Genomic DNA, 27,999 nt, shown 5'->3' with positions numbered 1-27,999 from the left:
CCCCTTCAAAATAAGTTTTAATAGTCCTCAAAATAACCACTTCTTGAATAGTGAGATTAAAAAATAATAAGTCACTTATATCAAGCAAATTAGTAAGCATGAGTTTTTAAGTGAACAGGAAACATTTTTAAAGAGTCTCTTGAAATATTGAAACATCTTATTCAAATATACCTGCTGTTATTCATCACTTACAACAAGCATAGTCTTTGCTTTTCTCTTGAAGCACAGCTAAATTCATTAAGCTGGCAGCCTTCTTTTTTTAATGCTTCACTAGGTTTTGTTTGTTGTTTTAATGGCTGGAATGTAAACTGTTTTTGTACACTATTGATTTCTAGCTCCGAATGAAAACAGTAAATCCCACAAGGTTTTATTTTTGCTGTGGCTGACGAACTATACAAGGGAAGAGGGGAGTGCTGAGGGAAGGGCATTCTTTTCAGCTCTCACACTTGGCTTTCTTGCAAGCTGGAAGGGAATCATCATCCCCTTCTGATGGCCGAGGTTTCTTCACTGTTGAAATAATTCCAAAAGCCGTTTTTCTAGTTTCTATAAAACAAACAGGGAAACCATAGTGCTAGAAGTTAAGACATAATTTAAAAGAATTGGTTTAACAAGTACCACTATATTACTTTGGCTTACAGCACTAGTGAATGGTAAAACCATAATGAACTGGTATGGGTGCTGATGCCATTTACTGTCACTATCTTTTTTCCCAAGATACTAACATCTAATTCTCATCTAAGGATAACCTCAAGGGTAAAACTACAGGGCAGGGCTATCTCTAATGTTCTGTCACAGCATCTTATGCAGCCAGAACCCAAGTCACAGAAACTGGTGTAACTGATGCTTTATTTGTGGAAGAAACACAGATGAATCAAGAGAGCAAATACTTGTACAACAGTCAATTGTACTGCTCCCATGGTGGTGTGTGTACTCACCTCATTTTGTAGCATATATTGTATCTCTCCCACTAGATCATCAATGTACCTCTGAAGAACCACCTGTATTATACTGCCAACACCCAACAATGGCCTGGGTATGTAACAGGTGTTCAATAAATACTTGTTGAGTGAATGGGTAAAATCAAGCTCACACACTTATTGATCCCTTATATACTGGTGACAACAGACAAAGAAAAATAGGGATTATTAGATGCTTAGGTCAGGTTGGCAGCAGAGTTCAACTTAAATTTAGCTAATTTCTGCTAAAAACCTACTAATAGGCCAGGCATAATATTATATACAGAGGATATAAAGATACCTAACAGACAGTGCTTTTTCCTACAATACACTTGGATAAGCACATTAAGAACAGATATAATAGGAATGGAGGCACCCACAAGAACTGACTGCCTGGATGAACCAATAAAGTATAATAAAAAGGTGATACCACTAGGAATAGGGGAAAAAGGAAAAAAAAGGAGGAGGAAGTATTCTTTGCAAAGGCATGGAGACAAAGGTAAGAACCTAGGTAAGAATGTTTAGGGACAACACAGCTGATGTGAAGGAGGAGAGTGAAAAAATGAGGGGGAAATGAGGCTGGAAGGGTAGCTTATGAAAGGCCATAGTGTCATGAAAAGAGATTCAAACTTTGTCCTTAGGAAATGGGAAGGGATTATGTAGAAGGAGAGAGATATCCATTAGCCACAAAGGAGGTAAAATCAAAAGAACTTGATGAACAGAAATTTAGTTAAAAATTATTTCTTATTTCAAGTAATAAAAGTAAAGTAAACTCTAAAGAGTTAAGCATTACTTTCACATTTATCAGGATTAACTTACCAAGTCTACTGACTCTTTGCCATTTATTTAAAAATAGTTTAATTTATAAAAGGAACAAAACTGCTCTCAAGGTCATTAAAATGCCAACTCGAGGGAAGCTCAAAATAGAAATTGTCAATGATTTCTATTCCCCCAAATGAAAAACGCTGCATTTCTATTTATTTATATCATTATGATTCTGAGTTAGCCTAAAAATCAGCTGAATGAATAAAAACATAAAAATTGTGAAAATCAGCACTTTGTAACAAAACAAAATGCATTAGTTTCAAAATTATTTTAGTTCCATCTCAGAAATGCTCTACTATTTTCATCACATAAATACTTACTCCTTAATCTAAGATGACAGATTATAAACAACTGAACAAGACTTTTACAGTTAACAACTGAACAAGACTTTTACAGTTAACAGTTAAAGTAATTCTTTTAGGGTCTTTTAAAGGCAGGTGTCCCTAAAAGGTCCAGTTTGGTCCAGTGGCTGATGTAGGACACCAAACTTGTCAATCATAGGCTGAAGACGCTGACCTTGAACCTCTGTCCTCTATCCTTTCCCACAACCCCCTCAGAACTGCTATTCATTTTCTGGAACCCCACAGAAGCTCTCTAATTCTGATTCCCTGTTGTAAGCCTTCCAATGTTGAAAGCCAGTTACTATGTGTCCCAGGTCTTCTGCTTGCCCTGCATCCATTCCTTTCAATGATTCCTCTCATCATGAGGTTTCCAGACCCTTTACGAACCTATTAGCTATCTTCTGGTAGTGCTTCAGTGTACTGCTGTCCTTAAATGTGGCACTCAGGATGACACAGATGCCAGCTGAGATACCATCAGTGACTGTGTCATAATGAAATTCGGAATCCCCTGGCCTCAGAATCCTTTGTTTCTTCTAATGTAACTAAGCTAAAATAGCAATCTTAGGAACATATCAAGCTACTGTCAAATACTAATCCTAATGTCAACTAAAAGCAGGGAAACTATAATTCATCATCCAGACTGGGACACTTTTCAGTGAACAGAAGTATTAATAATTTTATAGGAACAGCAGGCATAAACTAGGACTGTCCTAGGCACACTGGGGCAAATCTAAAGTCCACAAGTCTTCTTCTAGCTTATCTTCTATAAAAGCCTGACTTTATATATCATATGCTGAATAGCTGAGTTTTTAGAATTCAAATGCAGAACTTCATATTTTCCCCTATTTTATATATATATATATACACACACATATATTTTCAGTTTCCCTTTCTTGTTTAGTCTATTTTGGAACACCAAATGTAATCCAAAACCTTGACGATTCTTGACGTCCATTTAAAATAGTCAGAAATAGTGGCAGAACTACCAAAACGTGAACCAAGTGTCCCCTAATTTCAAGAAAATCTTGATAAAAATTCCCTTTAATTTGCTCACTCACAGAGCTTATGTGATGGGGTCTAGGTTATATAACACAACAATCTCAAACAATGTTGTAACTAAAAGAAAAATCATCTACCTCACAGTTAACCAATACAGTAAGCAGTTCTCTCAAGCGGAAATCATATCATTAAAACCTAGACAAAACAAGCTCTTAATAACCTAGCTATTCATAAGACAAATAACTTAGTCTATATATAGCAACCTATTCTGAAGTTCAAAATTCATCTGGGTGACATTAACTAAATTGCTTCTTAACCACCACAACTAGTAGTTAAAATTACAAAGAGAATAAAGACAAAACAGCAGATCAAAAGTGTAAGGTTTTTGTTTTACACTTCATTTTCATATCCCAAAGTTTTGGCATACCAAACACTTCTAGTTCAACTTCTATCATCTGACAAATAAGAAATTCAGTGAGTTCCAGTAGTGGAATCAAGGTGAAGAGGTACATATACATAAGTGAAATGTGAGTAAAAAATGTACAATCTGCATAAACTTGACCAAATAAAAATGAGCAAAGAAACATTCTGAGTCATAATAAATGCAAAAGTTACACTGAGTTTTGTTAGTTGAGTTTTTAAAAATGTATTTGCTGTTTTTGTTATCCTAATAAATTGTTTAATATATATTTTTAACATTTCAGTTCTCTAAAACAGTGATTTTTCAATGGGAAAAGCATGCCCCTCTGGAATAGAGGGAGGAGAAATGGAGATCAGAAGCCTTTTCAAAATGTGGGTAGGGGGCCGGCCCGGTGGCGCACTGCGCTAGTGCGCCGCTTGGGAAGCGCGGAGGCGCTCCCGCCGAGGGTTTGGATCCCACATACAGACCGGTTCCCGCTCACTGGCTGAGCGAGGCGCGGGGGCAACGCCGAGGGTTGCGATCCCGTTGCCGGTCCTGGTCCGGTACGGGGGCAACACGGAGGGTTGCGATCCGTTGCCGGACACGGAAAAAGACAAAAAAAAAAAAATGTGGGTAGGAGCACACATGTATAGCTTAAAAAAACACACTTGATACTCATTTATGTCATGCAGACTATATTCATTCCACAAATTACACAAAGTAAAGCCTGAAGCGAGAATGAGAAAGCATTAACAGGTATGGTTAGAACAGGTTGAGAAAAGATGACCCTAATGGAACTCTGCAGGGTAGGAATAATAAAAGGAGATATAGCTCATTGTTTGATAAAAATGACTTGCTTCTAAAATGACCATTCAGTTTTCATTGAAAGAACGTGCTCACCTCCGTGGAGAAGTGCTGCTCGGCAGTTGATAGACACTGCAGCCTTGGCTTCACTTTCAGAGAGCCCAAACAGCAACCCTCTGGTGGGGGCCATTAAAGATTTCAACTCAGAGTCAGCCAAGGACAAGAGACTAACACAAGCATAACTGAAAATACCAGCTCACCTGGTCGCACTGAGAGAAAGACTAATTAATTCTACAGGAGTTGGTGGCCCAACTAGAACATGCATCTGAGAAGACTCATTTAATTCTAAGCTTTTATCTTAGAGTCCCTTGTTCCCCCTTTTCTATTTCATGCTTAAGCCAAAAAAACAGAAGGATGAAGCTTTCTACAAACTGATGCAATTTGTTTCTGAAGCTATTAACCGGTAAACTCACCACAAAGGTTGAGAAAAATATCTTGTTAAACTATAAAATCACTTCAGGGCTGGCTGGTTAGCTCAGTTGGTTTGAGCATGGTGCTGATAACTCCAAGGTACAGGGTTCAATTCCTATATTGGTCAGCTGCCAAACGCCCACCACCCCCAATCCCCAGAAACTATAATACCACTTCAAATTCCCAATTTCCTAAAAGAAAATTTTAAGAATTCTTACTCGGAAAAGGATACAAGTTTGCCACATCGTATGGCCCTCTTATTTCCAAAGGCTAAAATAAAATGAACAAAAAATAGATATGACAGAAGTTATGCATAACATTTCAATGACTTCATTTGCAGTAAATTAATAGGATACTTAAGAATCCAAAAATAAGGAAGTCAATTGCATACATTTAAGTGTTTATAATTTTGAAGGGTTCTTAAGTCTTTGAAAATATAAAAGAAACTTGAAAAGCATTTTGTAACAGTATAAAGGAAAAACTATTTATATAAACAAAACTTAAAGCCCAAAAGGAATGGGAATAAATTTTACACTTCAGCAATCACAATGAGCAAACGCATAGTTAAAATAAAAAACATGCAATAAATATTCATTACATTACTATTTTAATTTCTCCCCTGGAAACTCTGCAAAGTTCTTAAATTTGAAAAGTAGAAATAGAGTACTTCATGCTAGACTTACCCTTTCTGCAGCACTAGATATAATTACATTCTACAAAATAGAAAGGGATCAATATCAGTCTTAGATAAATGTAAAAAAAAAAATGAGTCTTATAATACAAATAAATAGTAATCACACTTTATCATTTAAGGCTCAAATACCAATTTCTTTTTAAAGATAAGGTAAACACTTAAAGTGAAAAAATGAAAAACTTCATGTCAAGCTAAAGGCAGCCTATAATATGAAACAGAATAAGCTTTCCAAGCAAATCTTAGTAAAGATGAATAAAACTTAAAAAACTAGTTGAAGAGGTCATATAACCTTAATTCAACTCACTGATGACAAATAATTATCTGAACTATTCTTTTCACAGTAGGTAAAATGCAAATTCCTTATCAAAAGACAAAGGCTTTCAATACATCTTCCCCCCCCTTATATTATCCTTCGATGTTTTTCTTTTCCTTAAAACTTGCAGAGCTCATGGAAATGGGAGAATTTGTTCCTGTGCCTTGAGAACTTTCTGCTTTAAGGAAAAAGATATGGTTTGATAATCCCAGTGTATTAATAATGATCTAAAAGATGCGAAAAACACCCTACAATTCCATAATTTTAGGATACCATACCTTTCCTTTGCAGACTTGCATCAAATTGAGGGCATTGGAAATTGTGTACCTTCTCATTGTGGAGTCTTTGATAGCAGGGCTATAGACAAGTTCAAAACTTAGGCCTCGGTCAATTGCCTTCACAGGAAATAAAAAAAAAGAAAAGTGTCAAGGATAAACACACACTGCCCTACTTAATTTTCACAGAAGTCTCCCCTCACCCCTGACCATCAGGCCCTGCTACATGTCAAGGTACAGCCTTAGACAAAAGCAGATTCACACCCAAATGGCACCATTCACAAGGAGAAGAAAATGGATCTGTGGCTCTATCTTATCAAAAGAGTTTATTTTAGCTGTGAGGAAGCTGACTTTAAATTAATAGGAATTATGAAGAGGCTAAGGAGAGCAAAGTCCCAGTGGGGTGGCAGAGGGGCTATTACTCCCTAAACTATCAAAAGGAAAATGGAGATGTGCTTCCTACACTTAGGGTAAACAATATGCAAGCACAATAAATCAAGTAATTCGAACAAAGAATGAAGAAAGACACAAAGAAGTGAAGAGCTAGAAAAAGCCCAAAGAACAGGGGTAGGAAGGCCTCTCAGGTAATTTATCACATGTATGTTGAATGAGAAAATAACTTTGTGCCAGGCACTGTGTTAAGAGAGTCTCACAATAACTTTATAAGGCACTGAGGCAGACTACTAATTGCCCAGATATCTGTTCTCCCCTTTTCTTTAGTAATAGAGCCCCTGATTTTTAGCTGGGCTTATGGTTGCCCAATAAAAAAGATGAAAGAAGCCTGGGCCCTCCACGATTTTGCCTAGCTCACCATAAGCCTGGCCTTTTTCATGAGAAAAAGAAACTTATATTTAACATACTCTTAATACATAGAGATTCACAGGTGAGAAAGCCTGGAGGTCATAGAGATGGGATTGAAATTGACCACTACATTATTCAGCTTCCCTAAGGAGTGACTCAATATCTTCATCCATTCAAAACAGATATGTTTTAAGCCCATTGTGTGCAAAAGCTGAGATGGTTCCTCCCTTCTAGAAGCTTACAGGTTAGTGGGGGAGACCATTAATCACACAAAATATAAAACTTTAACTGTGATAAGTACTATCAAGAAGATGTTTGGGAGTGAGTGAAGGAGAAATTAAGTAGTTAAATAGTAGAGGAAGGAGCATTTTCAGAGGGAAGAAAGAGCATGTGAAAAGGCTCTGGGGGTTGGAACATGGTAACATGCAGAGAAGATCAAGCTGGAGAAGAAAGAATGAGGGGAGTCCTGTGGTGGGAACTGAGGCCAAAGAGGATGGAAAGGGCCAATTGTACAAGCCTTTATACCTGGTGACCAGGATTATTCCTAATGGCAAGAAGCATCTGAAGAATTTTGGGCATGGAGGTGCTAACCAGATTCACACTGCAAAAGTCACTTGGGTTGCAGTGGTCTTTTGAATGAACAAAGAAAGGAAGAATGGTAGACACAGTTCAGGCAGGATAGTCCAAGTCTCTGCCTGGCAAATGAGCTTTTATTACCTAGAGGATGTGTTGGGACTGGCCCAGCCGAGACTGCTGAAGGCCTAATCCTGAACATTTACAGGGAATGGAGAAACTGGTCTTCCTCCAGAACTGGCAATCTACCTTGATTTAATTCAAGTGCACCTTAAAGTCCCCTTCTACTTTCCCTTCCTGAACACAGATTTCTTTTCTTCCATTCCCATATCTCTCCTTTCCTTAACTTTTCTTCTGGCCTTAAGGCTCCCAAATTTCATTTTGGATTTCTGTACATATCTGATATTAGTTTAGTTGCAATTTAAATGCTATTTTCCACACTGCAACCTTCCCCTCTCCCCTTTTTTGACAACTTTTTCCCATCTCCAATTCTTTGGCTTGTGTTGATTATTTCTGGGAATGACATTTGTTATGATGATACTCTTTGTGTCTGCCATAGTTAAATATATACCTCATTCTCTCTACCTAGCTTGTACACTTCTTGAGAGCTGTATCATGACACCTTTTTGTAACACACAACTTCATTTTACACAAAAAGTGTGTAATATATTTATATTTTGAGTGAATAATAGCAGCTTATGGAAAAGAGGTCATGTAATAATGCTGTTCACTATGGATTACCCATCAAAAAAGGAAACAGGATGAATTTGGTTAACTGTAATCCACAGAAAAACAAAAACAACCCCTTTAACCATATTATCAACTATCTCCTTGGCTATTTCTTTTACCAAAACTACTAATTAGCCAAAGGATCTGACATATTTCTTTTTGTCATCCTTCTAGTTGTGAAACTAAAACCCAAGGCAGAAGAATAAAGAAGAAGGGAAATAAAAGATGTGAATGATATACAGAGCTAGGTGACCAAATCCCAAAATATTCCAAACTGACCAAATCTAAATTTCTAGACCCTTATGGGGATCAGATCAAAATAAAAACTCCTTTTGTGGGGGAGGATAGAAAAACAAGGACATGATTATCAACTTAATTATCATTTAAGAAAAAATTTCTGGTTTTGAACTTGGTACATTAATCAAGTTCACTTTAAAATTGCTAAGAAAACTCCTGACAAAGAGAAATTAAAGATAACGTGTTATTGAAGGCTGTGAATATTTCTTTCATAACACCTTATTTTAAAATTTTAGACAAAATTTGAGTCATTACCTAGGCTTCTATTTCCAAGTCCATTTTAATGCAAATTGCCTTAAGCTCATCAAATGATTGCTCATAATAGCCTCTTCATAAAGAATGACAGTGCCTGCCTGATTGGCTTTTGTTCTCATGTCTGACCAAAGGTACTGCCATGGGTGGATGATCAGATTTCTTTACTAGTGAGAAATAAAAGTCATAAAGATGCTACCAAGGGCAGGTGACATTGGAAATAAAATCACAAGTACTAAGCAAAGTTTTGGAGAAAGAGAAGAAAATAGGGAGTTGATTACTGGGACTTATTCCCTGTTAATTTCATAAAAATGAGTTCTTTACTGAATTCAAAAGGATGACACCCTTTTGGTGCATCATTTTTTAAGACAGCTAATTTGTTCACAAATCACAAATCAAAACAACGTAAGAAAACAATAAGAAGTCTTACTTGCATCTCTGCTCCCATCTGCCCCATCCCTACCTCCCATAGTCACTTTTACTAATTTCTTATGTCTTCTTCCGGAGTTTCTTCATACAAATATAAGCAGGTATGAATATATATTATTTTTCCTCTTTCTTACCCAAAAGGTAGCCTGCTACATTCTTGTCCTAACTTGAAAGCTTTACCACTTCAGCTCATACGTTCCTCATTCTTTCACAGCTGCATAGTATTACATCGTAGAGGTATAGAGCATGTACCTAACCAAGCCTCTACTGATAGACTTTGGGTTGTCTCAATTTATCTGTAGACTAAACACTAAAGTGGGATTTCTGGGTATTATGGGTTGAACTGTGTCCCTATCCATAAAAGATATGTTGAAGTCCTAACCCTCAGTACACCAGAATAAAAGCTTATTTGGAAATAGGGTCACTGCAGATGTAATTAGTTAAGGTGAGGTTATACTGGAATAGGTGAGGCCCCTAATCCAATATGATTGGTGTCCTTATAAGATGGCCATGTGAAAACACAGTGACACGGGGGGGGTGGGGGGCGGCGGCACACTGAAGACAAAGGCAAAGACTGGAGTTATGAAGCTGCAAGTCAAGGATTGCCAGATTGCCAGCAAATCACCAAAAGCTAGGAAGAGGCAAGAAAGGATTCCCTTACAAGTTTCAGAGGGAACAGACCCTGCTAACACTTTGATTTCAGACTTCTAGCCTCCAGAACTGTGAGACAATAAAGTTCTGTGGTTTTAAGCAAACTAGTTGTGGTACTTTGTTACAGCAGGCCCAGGAAACTAATATACTATACCAGAGGTTAAATGTATCTGTAATTTTTATAGCTGTTGCCAAATTGCCCAGCCTCCATGGGGATTGTTCCAATTTACAGTGTTATAAGCAAAGTGTGAGGATACCTGCTTTCCCACGGTCTTAGAACAGAGTGTATTGCCACTCAGATGGTTTTAATGTGAATTTCTCTTATTATGGTGAATTTAAGCCTCTTTTCATATGTTCAAGGACTTTCTGAATTTCCTTTCCTGAGAAATTTTTTTTTTCATATTCCTAATCCATTTTTTTTGGTATTGTTCATCTTTTTTTTTTTTAAAAAATTTACTAATTTCTAGGTGTTCTTTATAAATTAAAAGGATTAGCCTTTTGTCTATGACATGAGTGAAAATATTTCCATCAGTTTGTCGTTAGTCTTTTAACTTCATTTTTGGTGGTTGGTTGGTTTGTTTTTGCCACTCAGAAAGTTTTGATACTGTCAAGTTTGCTGGCACTGATGCGAGCATGGGATTGACAAAGTACTTAACACATTTAGGTTCATGTGTGATCAAAAATAAAGTTTGTAGAGCACTCACACCCAAATCAAGTATATATGGCAGGATTCCAGGAACTACCTGCTTTCAACATTATTTACTTCACATCTCTCAGTGGGGACTAATTAGACCATAAAGACAGAAATGGATTAGTGTTAAAGGAAGTGCTAAAGGGAAAACATCAGCGTAAAACATATAAAATCAGTAAAAATAACTCAATAAACCTGAAGTCTTTGTTGAATGGCAATAACATTGAAAAAAATCAAAGGGAAGGTAAGGATATGAGAAGAAAATCCTTTCTTCTCAAAACCTGAATTCATAAAGCTCATGTTGTAAAATATGAAATTATTCTGTGCTTAACAAAGAGTTCTGCTATAAAGTAACTTTAAATAGCACTTCCCAGTAGGAAATGACAGTAGATTTGGAATCAAAGCTTTGAATACAAATCCCTAATCAATCCTGTGAGAGAGACACTTAACTGTGTGAGCCACAAACTACCTGAGACTCAATTTCATTACCTGCACATGGGATAATTTATTTCCACCTTACCCCAAAGATGCTGAGCCACAGCACATATGAAAGTGCTTAAACTGAAAAATAATTAGAAGTCATTTGCTTTTCCAATAAGAGGAGTTGAATCCAATTTTTTAGAAACGTATATGATATGATAGAGTTGTGATTCCCATATAAGTTACTTGAGAGGTTTATGAGAGATTTTAGAGAGAACTGCATAATTGAAATTATGGTGCCCTAAGCATGTGGTGAAGACAAAAGAGATGAGAGCTGGAGATTATACAAATGGAGCATTTTGGTATGCTCTTGCTCCTGGGCCCTCCTGCACAATCCCAATCTTCTGAGCTCACATAATGTTCACATGGCTTCTACACTATAGGCAAAAGACTAATGAAGACTACCTATCTTAATACTCCTGCTTTTCACAACAAAAGAAAAGGGCACAAACCCTAACCAAATTAAGATCTGTGCTGTTTTCTCATGTGCTCAGTAAAGTGATGCTTATAAACCTATCAGCCTCGTGGTCAAAGACAAGTTCATCCTCAAAGCCAAGGGAGCATGCAAGGACCAAGACTTAAGACTAATCAGTTATCTAAACCCACTATATTTTCTGTGCTTTCACACTGAATATATTTCCATACTTTAAGGTAGACACAGCTCTGCTTTCAGATTAAATATTATGTTACAAATAATACATACCTATACAATAACTATTTTGTACCCTGAACAACAAGTTGAGCACCTTTATGTTTCCAGCTTTTTCTCTTAAATAAAAAATAGGTGAATAAATTAATAGTGACTTTTCTGCTTCCTGACCAATTCACACCACAGCTTACTTCTATACGGGATGAAGACTAAAAATAATCTTGTGCAGCCTTTCCCTCCATTTCATCATCTAGTTTTTATTAAACAACATATGTAAAATGTTCACACCGGATTTTTTTTTTTTTAAAAAGCAGACACTGTGTTAAATACTGCATATTCTTCTCACTTGTCAAATTTTTTACTTTTCAGTATTCTTAAATTGAAAAATGTGGAAATTAATCCAAAAATATCCATCAAACAGCAGCAGCTTTCCTGAACTTCCAGATGGAATTGGAAAGGGAGGGGGGAAATGGGATGTCCTAATGCCACTGTCACAGGGGCCATTCTCCTCCTTATGAGGAGGAGAATGTGTCCCCCCTTTTTTCACTGCATATGCTTCCTGCTGAATGCTGACAACCAGCTAATGACTAATGACAAGCAGAGTTTGGCCAGGTTCCCCAAGCTGTTCCCTAATACGCTAGGTTAGACAAATATTCAAATAACAAATTTTAGGGAGGACTCATTATAGGCAAATATTAGGGTAACTAAAAAAGGACCATAACACAGTTGGTACTCTCTAGAAGCTCACAATCTGGTTTGAACAGTAAGACACGTTCATAAGACACCCAATCAAAAGCCCTCACCAAAACAGCCACTGGGAATCTTAACATTGTTGTGGGACATGAGGAATTTACGTGCTGTGCTGTGCATTGCTGTCCAAGTCCATGGACTTAGCCTTAGCATCACATAGCACTATCTCCTCCCAACCAAGGATACAGTATCATATATGAACTTATTCAGGCAAAACTGTCTAGAAAATGGCCTTCCTAGTTCATTAAGGTGGAGAAAAAGTTGAAAAAGTCTTAAGTTTAGTAGCAACTTGCAAAGTGGCTACAGTGCCTAACTCTGGGGTTGCTATTTATGTAGAACCTGAATTGGCAGTTTGAGGCTTATAAAAAGGTTAGGCAAACTTCTAAAGGCAAAGATTGCTACCTTGAGAGGAACAATATGTGAGGCCACCAAGACTGTCATAATCGACTTTTATCACAGGTACCTGGGGCACATCAGAGGCCTTATCTGACAGGCAATCCAATCAATCACGACTGTCATAACCCTGTGACTACAGAGAGAATAACTTCTCACTAGCCTTCATTTCCCCCCATTTGATAAATGAGCTGTTGAACAACATAGGTCATCCTCTAAAAAGTGATGATTTGGGGATTTTTAAGTATTTACTTTTTTATAAGTAACAACAACATGGGGAACCAATGATTTAGGTTTAGCCAACACTGTTGTATGTTTAGTAGTACTCTCAGTATTTACTAGAAAAGAGCTGTTTTAAATATATGACTTTATATATATGACTTTAAATATGCAACTATGTATTTTTGGTACTTTTCAAGCACAGTTTTAGTAGCATACTTTTAGGGATAGAACATAAGCCAATGTAAATTTTTCCACAATGGATTCAATTTTTACACACCAAATAGATCAGTTTTGCTTCCTCATTGTTTCCCCCTAATTCTCAGCATCAAGCCAATATCTCAGCAGCAAAGGGAAACAAAATTTGAGAAAGTTATGATTCGACAGAGACTAAAGAACAGGAAAGTTACCCAACTTTGAAGAAAAATAAATAAATTTCCAATTCTTACAGAATTGGGTATGTAATTTGGACTGTTTGATAAACTCCTTTTCTCCTTGAATAATAGTTTTTGAGAATGGGAGACTGAATAGAGTTTTGGAAGCCATTATTCTAAAATAGCATCCTAACTTTTACTAGGATCTGGCTGGCAAAGCAAATAGTTAACAGCTGTGATGACCTCATAGCTACCAAAATAGTTACTGGTGTAAAAAAAAATCACCTTTATAATGAAAATGGGAGGGGATTGAGACTTAGAAGAAGGTATGACAGATGGAAGATGACGGGTATGACAAAACAAGAGAAAACTATATAGAAAGGTAATGAGAAAAATTATGCAGCACAGGGAAGAACAAAATAGTTCCCTGAACGCATGGCCATCCTATTAGGTTATTATAAATGTAACCCTGGGCTTTTGTGTGAATCACCATGCTTCAACAGACTTTAACTTTGCAAAGACCATGCCTAGGTGATTCCAGGACCTGCTCCCTGCTGTCCCTCTTTAGCTTGCTGGTGCCTCAGGGACCCTGTACGTTTTTGTTCTTTTTTCCCCTTTCCCTTCTTTTTTTTTTTGACTGCTCGGTCTGCTTAATATTCAATGTTCAGGATATAAGTGCCTATCATTACCAGCTACCCTCTTTAGAAATACTCATATCCTTCATAAATCTTAGTTGCTAAGGCCTTTCAAAAACATCTTGATAATTAACTGGTTATTTTTTATTTTAAGCTTTCTTTCTCCTTTTAGTCAGCTTACAAAACCAAAATCCTCTTTTCTAAAACTGCCTCCTATTACATAGACTTTGTTTTTCCCTGTAAGAACACTGGATTCTTCTCATTTTCCAATTTGCCAATGTGAATTTCTACAGATTCAAATATAGAATGGAAAGTGTAACACTTACCACATTAATAGGAGGTCTTTTGAAGTAAAATGGTAGTTTCTCTGTTACAGTCACACAGACTAAATCCACATCTAAATGTGTGCAAGCAACCTGTCAAGAAAAACTAGGTAAGACCAAAAGGAATATTGGCACAAGTAAGAATGGGAGATCAGGTCAAACTTGATATAAAGAAACAAACAGGTATGGCTTACTCCATAGATATTATGATGGTTCTATGTTGAAATATATCAGACCCTTTACAAAGTCAACAGTTTAGCCATTCCTTCAGGTTTGGTTTGAATGGCTTAACTGTAATCCAACTAAAGCAGAGTGATATGTCCATAGACCTTCTCAAAAGGTAGGGCCTGAAGACCCTCTAACTCATATGATCTTCTACATAAGGATGGATTCCTGAGTGAGGCTCAGTTTCTGGAAGGTTACTATAGATTGTTCCAGAAAGAAGAAACTGTTTTGAAAACCAAGAAGAAAATAAGTCCAAAGGAATGGATACATGGTCCATTTATTCCACAAACTATTTACTGAGCATCTTTTCTGGAATTGTCTTTGGCCTGTGGCTCCTGTCAGTCTACTAAGTGGCAAAAGAAACATTAACATGACACTACCAATAGCATTTTGTTCAAATACTAATAGAAACAGTCTACATAAATGGTTGAAGCAAAGCAGTTACAAATTAAATGGTAACGAATGCATTTTTTTCAACTTTCAATTTCCCTTTCCTTTGTTCAAAATTTTGCTATTACCTATTGATCAATAGTGTGTTTACTTCTAAAGGAGATTTGAAACTGCTTATAAAAACTATGTACAAGATAAAATGAACAGATAAGGAAGTCAATATAAATGGCAAACAGGGAAGTAAAATAAAACAAAGCTGGTGAAAGGTTACTAGCATAGAGTGCACGCCAGAAGACACTGCTAAAAGATGCATACCTGGCTCTGATTTTACCATTATTTGATTTATACTGATAAAACAAATGGGCTGATTTGTATTGTATTAAAAACAAGCCTTACTGACAATGCTAGTGTGTATGAGCTTGATGAATAAATTTAAACTGCCAGGATGGCTATGCTAGCAAAAACAAACATCAGTGGCCTGTACCAGGGGAAGGGCAGAGTACAAAGGAAGGGTGAAGAGGGGGCAATAACACCCTGTCGGATTGGCGCCAACCTTTAGCATTGACAGGGATATCACATCTTGCTCTTTCTCTTCAGAATCCCCACTTTGGTCACTCCTACCCCCATCCTAGGGCTTTAGGAAGCAAGTAGTGAGCAGAGGCTGCCTGGCTTTAAGACAGTCATAGTGACTTAGTAAGCCTTGGAAGCAATGTTGTTTGGCAGAAACATTTGGCTCATAAAGAACCTGCCCCATCCTAACTGCTACAGCTGTCCAACTCATAAAAGAGTCATTGAAAATTTGATAAGAATGAAGAAAAGCTCTGAATAGTAGCTAAAACAAATTCAGCTTCTGTTTGCCTTTTTTTTTTTTTTTTTTAACTATCAGACTATCAGACACCACAAAGTTCAGTAATACACGGCTGACACAAGAATGAATAAACAGGTACTCTTAGGTTCTTTAAAACAGTACAGGGTCTTGAAAAGCACTTTAGCAATAGCTATCAATTTTTAAAGGCACACACCAGCAATTTCATTTATAGGAATGTATTCTATAGAGACTCTAGAAATATAGTCTATAGCAATATACTCTACAAAGGCTCAATGACGTTAGTGTAAGAAGTTATTCAACATAAATCACAAAAGATTAAACACCCCTCAATATTACTTAAATTATGATCCCTTTATACAATGGAATATAGTAACTCCATAAAAAGAATGAGGTACTGTACATCTCTACTTGGAACAATCTCCAAGATGTACTTTGAGGTGAATAAAGCATGGTATTTTTAGGAAGGAAAAGAGGGAGAGAGGGGAGAATGAAGAAAGGACTAGGTAAATAATATTAGTGAAAAGATACACAGGAATTGTTAGCAGTTGTTGCCTCTGGAGGAAAGGGAGAGGGAGTTTTAGGTGGGAAGAAGGCACACTTTTCAGTGCATACCCCTTTGTACTGTTTGAATTTATTACCACGAACTTATCTTTCCAATAAAACAAACTGATTAAGTTTTAAAAGCCTGTTAAAACATCCTCCCCACAATAAAGCAAAATTAGGTTACCTTTTGCTTATTGTTCCTCCCCCCCCAATAAAAGAGGTGTAATATTAAACAATGTTTTTAAACAGTGTTTGTTTAAGTACATGCATTATAATAACCTTAGTTACAAAAGACAGCTCCACTTGGCTCCCTCTGACACCTCAGTTAAATGTCTCAAACTGAATTCTTTATTTATTTAGCTTTCTACTAATCCAAATGTTCAATTGATTCATTCAGATAACCACTAAATAAGAGTTAATATTCGCACTATAATAAAATGCTTTCTTGGTTAGAGCGTGGTGCTGGTAACACTAAGGTCAAGGGTTTGGATCCCCACAATGGCCAGCTGCCAAAAAAAAAGAATTAAAAAAGATTAAAGTGTGCCCAATATTGTTTTGGGGTTAAGAATCTTATAATGGTTTTCTCTGACAAATGGTAGGCTGAATATTAATTCATATCAGTTGTTCTTAACCTTTTTTTTGGGCCAGAGACCCCTATGATGACTTAAGGAAAGCATATTCCCATAAAATTTCACATATATACACATCTTTGCCTTTATGGCACAAGAGGAACAGGAGGGTAGGGATTCATAATCCCCCCAAATCCCTTTCATGGATGTCAGGTATAACACATCTTGGTATTTTATGATAAATATCATGCAAAGGAGTCAGGCTTACCAAGGGAAAAGAGAGATGCCCATCAACAGTGGCTATCAACCATAGATGTGTACAAAACTTCCCTGAAGAATTTATTAAAAATGGAGATTACCAGGCCCCACATCCAATAATTCATTCAGTAAGTAGGGTCCTAACAATCTGCATTTTAACAAATATCACAGGTAATTCTGAAGCCAGTGGAGCCTGACCACACCCTGAGAAACACTACCTTGAAAGATATTCCCCTTCCTCCAGAGCCTCAGGTATTAGTAGTGTACTCTTCCACAGTGGTCTACAAAGGGAGGGCACGGATTTTGGGAGCAGGAATATAACTTCTACTTGTATTTCCATTTCTTTTTAAATGCACTCAAAATTTGTTTTATGTGTGTGCATATTATTTTTTAAAGCATACTGGTATAATGGGACATGCAAATAATTTATAAGAAATATACATATACCGTGAAACAAGCTATTTTTTTAAACTGATAGGGTACACAATCAAAGTAGCAGACTACTGAAATAACCTGATTCTCCTCACCTTGCCCAGTTGCTGTAAATCCTAAATAGGAATTACTGACTCAGAAGCTCCTGAAGCTTCTATGCAACTCTCCCTCTCTGCCATATTCTGCAGCTGCCCCAAAGACCCCTGGCTAATGGACTCCCCTCATAATCTTTAATCTTTGCCTTATCCCTCAGGGGTAGTTACAGGGAGGGAGAGCTTCTTATCTATCAGATGTCTTCCAGATACCATGAGTGGAAAACAGTATGTTATTTCCTACGGAAACGATGCTATTTAAGGTAGTTAGATTTTACACTACTAACAGCCAACATAAATGTGTACATGTATATGTACGTGTGTGTGTGTGTGTGTGTGTGTGTGTGTGTGTGTGTGTATGCTTGCTTTTATGACTCATCTTAGAGATCTTAGTTTTAGAATATCATACCCACAGGGATACCTGTTGGAATTCTAGATAATCTACTTACAAACATAACAAATAAAGTCACTAATAGAAAGCAACATGTTAAGCATCAAATGGACACATTTGAGCTTATTCCAAACCATGGTATACTTACAAAAACTTTATAATTAAAAGAGATTTTAAAATTGATTTTCTATAGAAAAGAGGGAGAACTCTAACATCAACTGAATCTTAAAGAATGGGTAAGATTTGAACAGAAAAGAGGAAGATGTACTGATTTTAAAAGCTGTGTTTTCAAGTAACTTTTTGAGTATATCTGTTCAGTCAATTCCAAACAAACACTTTGTGAATTATTTATAGCTGACGTCTTTCAAATATTTCTGACTGCTCCACCCACCACCATCTAGAATGTGTTCAGCAAATTCAAACTTGAATAGTCTGAGAAGAACATGAATAATGCTGCTATGTAAAATTATTATATATTCTAAAACTCAAAAGTCCTAACTCTACTACATTCTTGCTGGGATATTTAGAGCAAATCATTTAGCCCAAGTCTCAGTTTTCTCCTCTATAAAATGGGGATTGTAATAAATATCTGTCTCGATTATCCTACAGAAGTGTTGCAAAAGTTAAAGGAAATAAATATGTAAAAGGCTTTGATAAACTTTTTTTTGGTAAGCTTTCCAGCTAAAATGTTATGTGTTTTGTTTCTCTAATCACCAGTAAAGGACTATGGCTATGTTAAGTTGTGTGATCTTAGAAATTAATTCAGAAATCAAATGTACAACAAAAAACTTGGTACATCACAAACTTTTAGTCTATATCATGACTGAGTTATTATTTAATAACAAAACTAAGTTGCTATTTAACAAATTTGGAAATGCCCATGGTTAAACTGTACACCACTGGTCTCAACACTGAATCAGACTTTCCTGTGGAATTTGAAAAAACAAATATACCCAGATGCAACTGGGTCAGAATCTCCAGTGGAAAGGGCTGAACGTCGTGCCTGATTTTAAAAAGTTCCACCGGGGTCTTTGATGAAGAATCACTCACTTCTATTTATCCCTTTACCTGAAACAAAATTTTTGAGATTTAATATAACTGAGCATTTTATAAAGGAAGTCACCAAAAAAGGGTAGGCATCCATGGCTAATTTGTGCTGTTTCCCTGTTTCAACATAAAGAAAGAATCAACAGTATGCCTTGAAAACTACATTTACCACACATCAGCCTCTTTAGTCAACAGCTCCATCTACTGGATAAACTTAGGGAAAATATTTCTAAAATTTTAGAACAGTTTTTGCTTAAAAAAGAACTGATGTAAAATTAAAACACCAAAGCAAAGACTAGTATTTTTTTTTCTGCAATATCCTTTTGATGAATATACTTCTGGCAGATGGGTCCTTTTTTGAACCTAGACAAAGACAACTTTCAGAACTTTCTAAAAGTAGCTATACCTCATTTTACACAGTAAAACATATTCCTGAAAAACTGCATTACAGTTTATTTTTTCCTTTACTGTAATCATTTAAAATGCCCAGGGTGATGTGTCTCAGGTTGACAAAATGAGTATACATGTTAAGCTCCTTTCCCTCCTGTAAAGGCACTGAACTGTTAATTTTAAAGTACAAAGGGAATTCAATTCATAAAAGCTCTCAGAAAAGAAAGGGGGATCATATTGGCAGATGGCTGATTTTGAAGACTTTCTGGAAGACTAAAAGCTGACATAATCATGCTGGCATATGGGCCACACCTGAGAGCATGCAAAGGAGGAAGCTGAAGCAGAGGTGGGAGCTTTTATGCTACGCTAGAACCTTGCCCTTTTCTTCCATCACAGGCAGCCGTGAATAACGAGTGCAGAAACTGAAGTGATTTTAGAGCTAGAAAGAGATGGACATTTACCTAAGAGAAGTTTCCATTGAATAAAGTAGACATAAAGAAACAGAGAAAAACTTGACAGGCTCTTTCAAACTGAGCCCATCAAATGTCTAGCAGGATGAATACAAGAATGCCACTTAAATATACCCCTGTGAAATTTCAGAACTCCAGATGTAAATGAAAAAATCTTAAAAGCTTCCAGATAGGACAAAACAGGTCACCTACAAAGATATAACATGAGGCTTCTTATATAAAATAACAGATACTATTCTTTTTTACTTAGCTGTTACTTACATGGAAAAGTTTTTCTGTCTTTGGAAAAACTGCAACAATATCATACAGCCGGACTCTTGAAGAAGTAGCTCTCTAGTAATATAAAAAGAATGTTATCACACAGTAGCAAAAAAATATACATATGGAATTCTGCCTAATAAACTTGCTACACTTATATTTCAATTATGTAACACTTCTAATATGCTACTGACATTTCTGCTTCTTTTTGTATGTTGGTAGAAAAGATCTTCTAAGCACAAGAGAATCTAGATGCCAACCTCCAACCCACCAATCATCTTCCTCCTTCCTTCCTTCAGTCCTTATGCTTTAACTGCATACCAAACATTGTGTTTGAGATAAAAATCAAATTAGATAGCCCTTGATCTTACAAACTAGTGGAGGAGCTTGTCAGACATTTACTGAGCACCTACTGTGTGCTGGGCACTGGGAACACAAAATCATTAATGCATAAGTCTGCCCTCAATGGAATTCACTTTTTTTTTTTTTTTTTTGTGAGACAAAAACTAAGTGTGACATGGTCTATGCAATATACATGATTAAGTGTGATGAAATTAAATTCACAACAAGAATACTTTTAAATACAAATTAAAGTGCTAGATGTGTAAGAAAATACCTAAGAATCCCAGAACAGAGGAATATATTGGTTAAAGATAAATACAGAGGTATTGTTTAAAAAAGAAAGTCTCAAACCTATATTGTATGAGATTGTATACGAAAAGACTGGAAAAAGATATATCCAAATGTACAATCTCTGAATGATGGAATAATGAGTGATATTTCTTCCTTGCTTGTTGGCTCCTTCTAAATTTTTACAACCTCTTATTTTGTAAAAAGAAAAGATACAGCAAAAGTTAGAGGAGGGTTTAAGAAAAGCAGCAGGTGTCATGCTTAAGCAGGTAAAAGAGCCTGCGGGGTGAACTTGTGCTGAGACAGGAAAGGATCCAGGATTCTCGCCTCCCTTTGCCCACTCCCACTTGGGAAAGGAACAAAAAGAGGACACCAGGATATTCAGAATAACAAGAATAAATGAAAGGCTTTATTCTATCAAGAGTCAGCTCCATTTATCTGGGCCTAGCAGTTGTATAAAATACCAAACTTTGGCTTTTCACAATTTCTTTAACAATGCTAATTGTTATAAAGAGGCCAGCCTTTCCTTGATTACTCCTCTTCTATGATGGAGGTGTCCATTCTATCTAAAGGTAAAACAGTTTACCTCCTCAGGGACCTGACTCTCAATCTTCCCCAATGGATCTTTTCTATCAGCAGGTATACTCAAATCTCTCCCATCTAACAAACAAAATCTTTTCATACAGCAGGTTCTCACCCACCAACCAACTAATGTTTTCTGTTCTTCTATGGAGTCAAATTTTTCAAGCAAGCAGCACACACTGTTTGCATTTTCTCACATTCCTATCATATCCATGGAAATGGTTTTTGCTGAGGCAGCCAATGACCTCATCAATAAATCCAACAGAATCTTTTCAGCCTTCTCCTCCTTGACTGCTTAGGTATACTGATGCTGCTGACCTTTCCTTCTTCCTTTCCTGTTTTTACTTTCTTTGCTATCCTATTTCTAGGGCAGTCCCTCCTCAGTCTCCAATCCAAGGCCATCCTCTATTCCACCATTAAATAGTGAAATTCCCTAAGACTCTGTCCTAGACCTCCTTTTCCCACATCACACTTCAACCAAGGAGTCTCACCCATTCCCATGATTTCAATTACTCTCTATAGATGACCACTTCCAAAGCAGCATCTTTAATTGGGATCATTCTTCTCAGGGCCACACTTTTATTTCCAACCACCCATTTGACAGGCTCCATTGAAACTCTCACAATAATTCATTGTGTCCCAAACATGATGCCCCCAAACCTCCTTCTCTTTGTATGTTCCACCTTAGGAAATGGCACTACTATTTACTTACCTGGGAGCTCAGACCACCCAGGAAGTCGTCATCCTATCTCCTATCACAAAATTCCATCAACCCTCACTCCTGGATGCCCCTCAAAAACCCCTCCTTAACCCCTTCTAATCCATTCTCTGTATTACAAATCTCATAATTTTACTTCCTTGGTTAAAATCTTCAAGGGGTTATCACTGCTCTTAAAATCCCCACCCAAGCCTACTTCTCAACCCCATCCCAGCTTGCTAGGCTTAGCCCTAGTGGTCTTGCTTCATTTTCCAGAACACACTGTGTTTTCCTTGGCTTCAGGTCCTTTGCATAATCGATCCTGTCTGTGGGAACACTCTCTCCTGCTTGTCATCTTTATAACACTTAGTGATTCTTCTGGTCCCAGTTTGACAATCATTTTACTCAGGTTACACACTCCCAGAGCATTCTTTACTACCTTCCTCCTTTTAAACATTCCACACATTTATAATTATTATTTTTTCAGTGCTTGTCTTACCAATTAAACTACATGCTTTATAAGTTCAAGGATTGTGTCTACATTACTCACAGCAATATCCCCAGCACCCACCTTATGTCTGGTTCATGTGAGTTCAATGAATAAGTTACCAAAAGACTCTTTAACTATGTGATCACTATACATGAGACATGAGTAGACCAGACACATATTATACTGTGTGAATCTTGAGGATAGGGAGGGCAGGCAGATGTCATGGGTTGTGAGTGAGGGGGGAGATGTAAGAAGAGAGTGAGATGAAATGCAGCATTATTCAACATTAATCAATACAACTTGCAAGGCCAAAAGGAGAGAGAAGAACTAGTTAACTTACCAAAACATTGCAGTGAGATGGATCAGAAACAATAATCGTCAATCTAGTTAAAATCTTAATTGGTCTTGATTTTCCCTATAAACAAAAAGATGCTATTAAAAAAGCACAAAATACAACTGATTTTCCTCTTTACCAGTGGAAAGTATTTATTAAAAGGTACTAGCTATCAGGGATAGTTTAGATCAATAAAACCTAGTCCTCATTCTCCAGGAATTTATAATACAGCCAGAGAAAAAAAGATGTATTTATATTAAACTACATAATGAGATAATTTAAAAGTTGTAGGTCTTCAGGAAAGAAGACTATCAAAGAAGTACTGAATTGATAGTAAAACAATGTTCCATGGAAGAACTGAGCCCTGATGGAAAGGTCAGACTGGTAGGCAGATGAAGGCAGTTCAGGTTACAGAACAGCACACATAACTGAGTATGTTTGAAATGAATGAACAGATGCTATGCTTCTTAAGCAACAAAACACCTACCTGTACAACTGGCAAAGTTGTGAAGAGTTCAGAAACAGCTACCGGTTTTTCAATTTCCTAGAACAAATGATAAATGGTCACCCTAGATTGTATATGTTAACAGCACAAAGCATAATGAAAAACTTACAAGGGGTTTTCAGAAAATATACATATACATTTTTTTTTTTTAAAGAAAGCAAGCTCATTTCTGTTACTCAGAAAGACTGAATAAGCTTTTGTTAAAGAAAAAAGCTAAAGAGCAGAGAAGCAGCTGAGAACATCAGTGAATAGAAGGCATGAAAACTAATTTTTTAGACTGAAATAATCCATAAGGTACAGTTGCTGGCCTAAAGAGAAACATACATATTTACTAGTATGCTTAAGAGGGAAATTAATTAATTAGTCCCTAACAAGAGAATCAAACGGACTAAATGTTATGATTACAGTTCAGCCAATAACAATGCATTTTTTAAACATTACTGAAAGTGACTTAATTAACATCAAACCAACTTTAAGAATCCTTACTCCATAGCACTTCACAAAAATCTTTATATCATTTGTACAAATATGCACCAGTTCAACTGTTACCATAAAATAAGAAAATAATAGTGCAAAGAGTGCATTTAAGAAATATGCTTCCATATTACCAATATAAATACAAATAATCATAAATACTTATTAACATTAATAACTTCAGAAATCTTATTTCACCTGTTTCTTTTCCTTAAAGTCAACCACATGATTGATGGCAACAATGGAATAGCCAACTGAAAAGAAAGATTGTACATTCCTGTTAAATGTAAAACTCCTTTCTGTACATGCAAGCCCATCCCCATTCTAGATGTCAAGACTAGGAGGCAGTTTAGCAGAGTGGTTATGGGTGCAAGCTCTGGTGTCAGACTGCCCACTTTCAAACCTAAACACTACCATCTACAAGTTATTCAATTTTTTTTAATTGCCAAACTTTAAGTTTCAGTTTCTCCATCTGTCAAATGGTGATTTAAAATAAGCACTTACTTCATATGCTTGTCATGAGAATTAAATGAGACAGAGCACACAAGGTATTTTAGAACAGTGCCTGGCACACAGGGCTTTGTTTAACCACTGTAATTTATTATTAGCATGATGCTAAAGACCCATAACTTTGTGCCTCTCCTTTCCAACCACCATTCTCTTTCATGTCCCTTTGTTCATTTTCATCCCATCAAGTTTACACTTTTCACTGTCGCCTTTATTCTCACTCATTTCTTTTGCTTTTTACCTTCCTTCAGAGGCCTCTTTCCTAAGGAGAAACGGAGTGATAACATCCTCACTTCACTGCCCACTTCCCCCTTGAGCTACTCATCATCAATAGACTGGGAACTTTTTGAGGCCAGGGGCTTGCTTTATCATACTCATCACAGATAGCACTGTTGTAGACATTTGGGCCACCAAAAATATGTCTAAATCACGACTCCTATATTTAGGTTAATTAAACACCAATAGGGATGAAAGGATATCTATATTAAAAGATAATGCATATTAATGCCGAAATAGTGGTCCTTCCCTCATCAGTCTGTACAATTTCCCTCTTTCCTTTCTCCCTTAAGTATTTGTTAAGCATACAGTATTTGACAGGCCCTATGCTAGATGCTGAGCATACAGGGGAAATAATACAATCCTCATCCTCAAGGAACTTAAAGTCAATCGGAGAAATAAGGCAATTAAACAAGTCATTATACATAAATATTTTTTTTTTGATACAGAAAGATTCTATGGAAGCATACAGCAGAATGAAACCTGGGGCAGGAGGTCTGAAAAGGCCCCATGGAGAAAGTGAACTTTAAAAACAAAAACCAGAAAAGAGAAATCTGCCTGTACTTTGGGCTTCACCTTTCACCCAATCAAATCAACCAGCCACACCTGCTCCGCATTATTTATCGCCACACTCCCAGGTCTACTCTAAGCTTTTTTGTTGTACCTATTTGAGATGCCATTTTGGCTACTAAACAATGTCCCTACTGTCCTTCAGAAATGTCAACTAGAGGCTGGCCTGTTAGGTAACTGTTTAGAGCACAGCCTTATAGCACTAAAGTCACTTGTTCAGATCACAGTGCTGGCCAGCAGCAAAAAACAAAACCCCAATAACCAAAAAACAAACAAAAAAAACCCCCACGAATGTCGACTAGATTCTGTTTTCCCGCAGAACTTTTTCCTAGACCACACCTCATCTGGCATCTCAGGAATACTTCCCCTATCAGTCTTTGATGTATTTTTATTCATATAGCATATTTTTAAGCCTTAAATTGGTTTCCTATATCACATCTAAGAACGGGAGATCTGTCTTTGAAAATTTCCATTCACCAAATAGCAGTCTTTTGCCTTCTGACTTAAAAGTTGTGGCAACTTTCTGTCATATGCCATGAATTTCATTTAACTTTTAAAGAAATAAATAAAGACTGGCTAACAATGTACATACTTTACCACATCTCTTTCAAGCAAATTTTAAACTGGGGCAATTCTCTTAAAAAGAAAAATCACTATAACTTTTCTGAATTTATTTTTGAAAAGTTGTTTATTTATTCCATAGCATTAACTAAGTAATTGCCATGCACCAGTGTCTGCTGAGTGTGTCGAGCACAGTAGGTAAACAGAAGATATGACATGGCCCCTCTCTTAAAGTCTTTCATGATGTATTCAACAAGGGGATGGAATCAGAAAAGCTTCATTGAGGAAGGAGGTAATACTCGTGACGAGTCACACCCAGGAAAATCCATTTTACAGGAACTATCAAAGAATATTAGCGCTAACTGGCCTTGATCATCATGTCTACCTTCCTCTTTCTACTGATGAGAAAAGTAAGAGAGACAATACTAATTAGTGGATGCAATGGGAAGAGAAAGTCATTTCCCTACGGATACTTCATAAAGGGAACAAGAAGAAATGGTGTGATTTACTTTGCCAAGAAGTGGCTTTTCCCAGCACCACCTCTTAAAAGTATGTCATCAGCTCTCGCAACGAGCTGAGAACTGTGTCGGTGGAACATATATTAGTGCATGAACCTCTTTATTCTTTTAACCTCTCTATCCTCACACTTTACAGTCTAAGTAAGACAGAAACCATGGCTAACTGCAATAAGTAAAACAGGGTCTCATCTCTGGGCTTTTCCTTCCCTTCGATTCAAATATTTTAACATTCTAACATTTTGGTCATACTGCCCCCACCCCAGTTAAGTCCTCCGCCCCCTCCTACCCTCTCTCTAAATAATATTTCGAGCCCCCCCCCATGTCTTCCCCCTTCCCCGAACCTCCACAGCACTCCCTTTCTGTGCCCTGGCTTCCCTCATCTGCTCAGACACAGTTGTGAGAGTCAGGAAGAGCTGATATTAAAAGTATCAGGAAAAGCACAGGCTCAGGCACCCGTGCACTAGGAGTCCTGCCTTAGCTTCTGCCATCTATCACCTGTGGGACCCTACGCAAATCCCTTGCCCTCGGGGAAATTCCCTTAATTGCAGGAAAGAAGGAACCAGACCGGGACACAGCCCTCCAATACTTTTGAGTTTCCCGCGCCACGGATCACAACAACACCGCGGCTGGCATCAGCCTCCGGGAACATCCCAGAGAACCCAGGAGACCTGAACGAGGCCCGACAAGGAACCATCCTTCCCGAGCCCGGCCCAACGGCCAGGGGGGCAGCGAGGATGGGCAGGCGCCGCAGCCCGCGAGGTCGGGGCGACTCACGGTGAGCGGCAGTCTCCACGAGTCCGCGCAGAGCCTTCAAGTCGGAACTCGCTCGCAGGTCCAAATCTGCGAACGCCGCCATGCTGCAATCCCAAGACCACCCGCGCGCGTCCGTCTGCGCAGCCGCCGGCCCGCCCCCTCAGGCATGCTGGGAGTCGGGGACTCGCCTTGTCTTCAAGAACCCGCGGGAATCGGTGCGTTGGGATGAGCAGGCTCACTGCAAACCTTGGTCTTCGGAATGAAGATGTCTGGTTTCCGCTGGAGGGGTTCACCCACTCCGCCCCACCGTGCTTCCTATTAAATAAAATAGAAAGTGATTCATTCGAGATGCACGCAAAGCATCCGCTGAGCGCCTGCTCACGAATCGGACACTTCTGCTAAGGCCGTCCGCGCTATTTAAGGAGTTGTAAACAGCCCGTTTTTCTTTCCTTTCTCTGAAGTCCCTTCCGTTGTTTAAAATGGACTTAACGAAAAGTGTGTGACTGACCCTAAGACCTCAAAAGAGGACTGCCGGAGGAAAGGGTCTCGTTGGCCCACCAGAACTGGCCGTGTGGAAGCACGCTGTTCACTGTTCCATCTGCAGCCACGAGATGGCGGGGCCCTCTCGGAGCAGCGCTCAGCGCCGGCACTGATTTAGCCGCACACAGGTTTGATAAGGGAACTGCGAATTTGAAACGTTTTACGATTTTCTGTCTGAGAAACGTACTGCATATACCACACGCTTGATGTTTCCACTTAAATTTTGGACTTCGTATAAATGAAGTCGTGAAGATTGATAAATGAATTATCCGACAACATAAAATTGTGGAGCTGTAGTTTACATCAATGCTTCTTAAACTATTTAACCCTCCCCTTCCCCCCCA

At 37.6% G+C, this 27,999-nt stretch overlaps 1 protein-coding gene across 1 annotated transcript; it reads right to left on the bottom strand.

The window, feature by feature from the left end:
- On the bottom strand, positions 1-27,246 carry RPP30 (ribonuclease P/MRP 30kDa subunit). The gene is made up of 11 exons (XM_008578343.1): positions 27,137-27,246; positions 24,129-24,184; positions 23,439-23,495; positions 22,958-23,032; positions 20,222-20,293; positions 14,328-14,417; positions 6,082-6,198; positions 5,480-5,509; positions 5,029-5,066; positions 4,422-4,501; positions 1-543 (listed from the first exon to the last, which is right to left on the bottom strand). The coding sequence occupies exons 1-11, from the start codon at positions 27,216-27,218 to the stop codon at positions 434-436; spliced, it is 807 nt and encodes a 268-aa protein (XP_008576565.1). The 5' UTR covers positions 27,219-27,246; the 3' UTR covers positions 1-433.
- Between the last annotated feature and the right edge of the window lie 753 nt (positions 27,247-27,999).

The sequence above is a fragment of the Galeopterus variegatus genome, unplaced genomic scaffold (genome assembly GCF_000696425.1).
Source record: "Galeopterus variegatus unplaced genomic scaffold, G_variegatus-3.0.2 Scaffold1666, whole genome shotgun sequence".
NCBI classification, from domain to species: domain Eukaryota; kingdom Metazoa; phylum Chordata; class Mammalia; order Dermoptera; family Cynocephalidae; genus Galeopterus; species Galeopterus variegatus.
The sequence above is the reverse complement of the archived record's forward strand: the minus strand, read 5'-3'. Positions and strand labels throughout refer to the sequence as shown.